A 5,745-nucleotide genomic window follows, 5' to 3' on the forward strand; every position below is an offset into this window, starting at 1 on the left:
AAAAAAAAAAAAAAGAAAACGTCAAGCAAGAACAAACTACAACATCTGTCTTCACTATTGTGAATGTCCTAATACAATCATATGTATCACTAATAAATACGCTGAAAGCTCACCAATAGTCAGACTGAGAGAGAAGGATGAACGGGTAGGTGGTAGATTGATGACTGACAGACAGACAGACACGCAGATAATAGCTAGGTAAACCCTCTTCCAGAGAGACTAAGTACCACCGATGGGCAGCACCATCACCATTAACAGTACCATCCTGGCAGAGAACGATGTTCCGGAGAGCACACTTACTTTTGTTGGCCTCCACTCATCCAGTCTCTTATCCAAAGTGACATCATAGCAGAAGGCCCCAGCAATCACTGTAAATCCAACAGCAGGTCAGCAACTGCCCATCTTCCCATTGCCTCACCCTCCCACAAATTCAATTTAGAAAGAGACTTAAAAATGAAAAACAACAACAACAACAACAAAACACTGTCACAGTGCAATTTCATGACACCTGTCTGTATTTAAGAGTAACTAACCTTATTCCTAATTACTGACTTCTCAGATCATTCACACTTCATCCTAACAGAGGGATTTTATTGTCTATATTACATGTATAGTCTTATACTAACTAAATTCAGAAATAAACCCTGTAGATAATCAAACACAAATACCAAAACATTCACAGATCTTAAAAGGATAAGTAGTGACTTGTGCATTACCAGGAACTTCGGGTGCTCTGACCAGGCTGACCATGTAGTCATCTTTGAATGCCCTTTCGATTACACAGCCCAGCATCATGGCACAAGAACGCCAATACGCCTGGAGGAAGAAACACACACAGTGCAGCACACGATGATCCACCAAAGTCTCTACAGCATTAACGATTAAACCAGCACTTTGCTTAGCACACGTTCTTCCAGCTCCTGCCCGTTCTCCCACTGCACCCAGGCCACAATACAATCAAAACCTACTATGCTTTTGCCAAAGTACCTGGGTTCACGTCCAGACATTACCACTTCATAAGCAGTAACCTTAGTCAAGCTGTGGAAGCTCTCTTCAACATTTATTCACGGGAAAATGGGAAGAAAAGCACCTGCTCTTTAGAGTTTGAGATGAAATGACCACCTATAAATCCCTTAGACCCGTAGCTCATGCGTAATAAATACTCAGTGTTACCCCTGCTAATGTTTCTGTCATCTTCTTCATTGTCATTTCTTCTTTTATTTTGTATGTGTATCTAAGTGTTCCTGCATGTGGGTATCTAAGGAGGCCAGAAGCCCCGCAGAATGGAGTTACCACAGGTGGGGGTTAACTACCACATGGGTGCTGAGAAATGAACCTAGGTCCTCTGCAAGAGTAGCAAGTGCTCCCACCAGTGAGCGGTCTCTCCAGACACTAAGTATGTCATTTCAACAGATGTTTATTACCATCTGAAGTCAAGAATCAGATCCAGGAAGGAATTACCTCTACATTTACATAAGCAGGAATCTACTGTATCTAACAACAATATAAAATACTGTGTCTAGAGACACTAGCCACGGGATGCTAAAGCCTGAAGAATTTTGTCTAGCAGAAACCTAGTAGGTTCCACAGAGCAGATGGCTTTAACTGGACCATAGATAGAACCATAAGAAAAAAACACAATTTCAAAGGGGAACTAGTGATCTGCACTGAAGGAAGAGCGTCAGCAAAGCAGGGAGGCTAAGAAAGTGTAAATCGCCAGGATCCTGCAAGGAAGAGGGGAAAAGGTCCTGTCGGTGGCAATACTAAAGCAGCAGGCTGGAGGCCCATTGTGTGGACACCAGAAAGCTATGGCAGCTTTAACACGAAGGCAGGCTCTTCAGAGATAAAAGATATATACACCCCGTAACGTCACTAATAAAACTATAAAAGGTGGTATTTTAAGCAGTAAAGTCAGGAGGTTGAGGGTGGGACAGACTCAAAAAGTTACCAAAGTCATCCACCGAAGACAGTGATTTCAGAACAAATTCAAGTGATGTCAGTAGGAGTGGACTCCCAATGATTTAGAGGGTTATCCAGAGTTATGAGCACAAATGGCATGCAGTCAATCCAAACAGAGACAAGTTGGTACCACTAATATTTTGAACTACCAAAATACCTAGTAAAACACTATCTAGCAGAATACCACATATGAGTTTGTCTGTATTTTTAGACTAAATACTCCATTGCACATAGGTTGATTTAGAAGAAAAAAAAATGGAGGAGACAGGAAAATACCTTATTCACTTCTCTTGGGTCAGGGTCTTTGAAAGTAAGAAATTTGATCTCACAAGACTTGGTCAGAGGCTTATACATGTCCCACGGTTGTCCGTCCACAAGAGCCAGGATGGACTTACTGCAGTACCACTCACTCAGATCTAGGGATGGAAAATTGATTTATGATAGAAATGTAGAAAAATCCACAATGAAAGGTTACATGCTTAAGCGCTGCATTATGAAACAGAACAGCTGAAGCAAAATTCTGGGGATTACTTTTGCAGAAATATTATGTATGTATGTATGATATATATATATATATATATATATATATATATATGTGTGTGTGTGTATACATATAGATGTGAATTTTTTTTAAAAATCCACATGCAAAGTCATTTTTAACAAAATTACCAAAACCTTTAACAACATTTATTAAAGCTAAGTCTAGTCTGAATTTAATCTACAATTAACAAAACAATCTTCAAAGAGCTATAAGCAAATATTTAAAGAGAAGCAACATGAATCCATGGATTGATACACCCACAATTTAAAAAAAAAAAAGGAAAATCTATCTGTCTGAGTCTAGGCTTCTATTTCTGCCATAAAATTCCATAACCAAAAAGTCAGTTGAGGAGGGAAAGGTTTATTCGGCTTATACTTCCAGAATCATAATCCATCACTGGAGAAAGGCAGGCAGGGCTGGGTCCTGAGGGGCAGGAGCTGGTGCAGAAACCACGGAGAGGTGCTGCATACTGGCTTGCTTCTCATGCCTTGCTCAGCCTGCTTTCTAACAGAACCCAGGACCAGCAGCCCAGGATGGCACCACCCACCATGGACTGAGCCCTCCCTCCCCGACTGATCATTAATTGAGAAAAATGCCTTACAGCTGGATCTCATAGAGACAGTTGAGGCTCCTTTCTCTCTGATGATGCTAGCTTGTGTCGAGATGACACACAAAATCCACCAAGTACAGTATCTGTACACACACACATAAATCTGCTTAGATTATCCTAGAGTCTTGCCCCCAAACCACCTTTCCTCCACTATCTCATGACACGGACATTTCAAATTAAATAGTATAGTTACCACTGTAAAATTATAAATGTGAATTTACTGTAAACCAATGACCTCTAGTCAGTTCCATTATCTAAGAAAATTCTAACCCTGAATACATATTTTCCACATACTCACAAAAATTATCAAACTAGAGCCTGACATATCAATTAGTACATAAGTTCCATATCAAAGGTCTTAGAGGTCATGATGGGGGTGGCTCAGAAACTTCATCTCTGCATATGGTTTGTGTACAGAGTCCTATTAGGGCCTCAGGCTTGTCTTACTCTCCTCTATAATCCCCTACCATCTACCACGCAGCATGTGCTATGAAATACTTGAAAATCAAATGAGTCATTATCACCAGTGCTTGTCTAACTGCCAGAGTAGATCGAGACTGAGTACACATCACAGCCTTATCTAGAACCAATATTGTCAATTACCTGAATGGTATTATTACCGAGTCTTTTAAAAAAGCTAAACAACAGCCAACCATGCCTATCTACTATTCGGGAGATATTTCAATTTAAATATCCTATCTATGGAAGCCCTATCCATATCCTGTCAGTACCTTTACATCCAACGACCTAACAATAGAAACAAAACAATTATCGTTTGCATTCACTATACGTATGTTTCCATTCACACATTTAGTACCTATACTAGATAAAACCACAACATGGGACAAGTAGGAAGGAGATGAGACATATACTCAGGGGGGAAAAGAAAACTAAAAAGATAAAGGTAGAATAAATGAAAACTCAAGAAAAAAAACAAAAAAAAAAAAAAACAACCCTCAAAATACTTTAATGAGACCTGCCAGATAAATGCTCCCAGAACATGCAAATTACATAGTCATATTCAGACAAACTAGGGAGACAATCTGTACAGCAGAGAAATGCTGCGATACCCACACTACCCACAAAACAAAGGGGACAGTGGGTGGCAATGTGGCTGCAAATAAATTCTATAGCTTCGCCAAGTAATGACAGCATATTCCCCTCTGCAGTGCTCTGCACAGCTCGTGTAAAATGGTCAAAACTGTTCTGCTTACGCATGGCACAACTGTAAGGGGTTGAGATGTTTTTATTCATCACGAAGACAGTGCCGGGATCAGTTTTCCCAACATGTTTAACTTCGATCTTCTCCGTTCGGGGGGTTAACGATAACTGCCTGCTTTTCTCTTTATTAAACAGATCATTCCGCATTTCTGTCAGCTCCGTGGGGGACAGCTCGGCAGCTGGCGACGTCGCTATAAATCCTATTAAGAAACGAAAGTAAGTAGTTTACTCTGGGCCTGTAACAAGTATTGAAAACCGTAGAATTTTGCAGAACATAAGTCAAAATTCGACTGGAGGCAAACTGGAACCATTATATAATGTTAATAATTTAGGATCCATCAACGAAAAAACAAAAAAACAAAAACGCTGGGCTCTGATTTACTCTCACATCACCAACGATTTCCTCAGTGGAGTCCCAAAACCAGACTCGATTGGGAAAGAGAGCAAAGTTGTAGTTGGAAACGGTCTGGAGGGGAGGAGAACGCTCCAGGAAGGCGGAAACCCCATGCCCAAACGATCAATATCTAGCATGAGAAATGCTTAACTTTTCTTCCAAACCCCAAAGCAAGGGGCTTGGCTAGGCAAGCGCGAGTATTCACTCCCTAGGAGATGGGGACATATTTGCAGGAGACTGGGGCTCCTTCCTAAAACCTCCCACAAGAGCCGCCCATGCCCGCATCCCTTCTCTTCCCCTGATTCCTGCACCCCAGATTGTCTTCCCACACCGGGAACACAAAAACTCACTCCAGCGAGCCCCGCCGCCCGCGCCGGGCCGCCGAAGCACCAGCCTCCCCACCGCGGTAGCCATGGCTTCCCAAAGTAGCCAAGGTAGCTCGGGGTCCCGGTCCTTCTCGTCCCTCTTCCCCCGGAAACGCGGAACCCGCGGCGGAGGTTCCGTAGGACTGATCGGCTCGGGACCGGATGCTAGGAGCGCGCCGCGCCACGCGGGGGCGCATGCGCGCCTCTCCGAGGATGGCTCACCCTTGGCCGCGCTGCGAGTCTTGTCCTTGGCTCAGGGACGACCGGCTGCCCTGAGGAGTCGCAGAAGTGTCTACTGGACAGAGGGGTTCATACAGGCGCCTTTGTCTCACGAGGGTTCCAGATTCCCGGCAGAAAAAATTAGAGGAGGACTCTTTGCGTTGCGTCTTTGACAGTCTGGCCAGCCACGCCGGGTACAACTCTAGAGGGTGGAAATAAAAGAGGTTTGCAAAAGTGAGTTTCAGGTCGGCTGCAGTGGGGCTGAACCCGGTTCACCGTTTAGTCGGTCACGTTCCTGGGCTCTTGGAAACACGTCGTGTTGATTTTGGAAAGAACGTCCTAAAACTCCTTTCCGAATGATCTAGGCACGACTGCACGGAGTAACCGGGAATCTGTGTCTCGTCCCTGGATGTATCCCAGAAACGCAAACCGTGCT

At 43.3% G+C, this 5,745-nt stretch overlaps 1 protein-coding gene across 1 annotated transcript in view; it reads right to left on the reverse strand.

Moving 5' to 3' along the window:
* The window catches only part of Mrpl39 (mitochondrial ribosomal protein L39), a 16,152-nt gene extending 10,933 nt beyond the window's left edge, over positions 1–5,219 (reverse strand). Inside the window, exons 1-5 of the mRNA XM_021184913.2 lie at positions 5,076–5,219; positions 4,325–4,531; positions 2,236–2,375; positions 717–816; positions 301–368 (exon numbers count right to left, since the gene is read on the reverse strand). Coding sequence (XP_021040572.1) covers positions 301–368; positions 717–816; positions 2,236–2,375; positions 4,325–4,531; positions 5,076–5,139 — 579 coding nt within the window. The 5' untranslated portion in view covers positions 5,140–5,219. The remainder of the gene's footprint in view (positions 1–300; positions 369–716; positions 817–2,235; positions 2,376–4,324; positions 4,532–5,075) is intronic.
* Between the last annotated feature and the right edge of the window lie 526 nt (positions 5,220–5,745).

Source organism: Mus caroli, chromosome 16 (genome assembly GCF_900094665.2).
Source record: "Mus caroli chromosome 16, CAROLI_EIJ_v1.1, whole genome shotgun sequence".
Classification (NCBI taxonomy): Eukaryota; Metazoa; Chordata; class Mammalia; order Rodentia; family Muridae; genus Mus; species Mus caroli.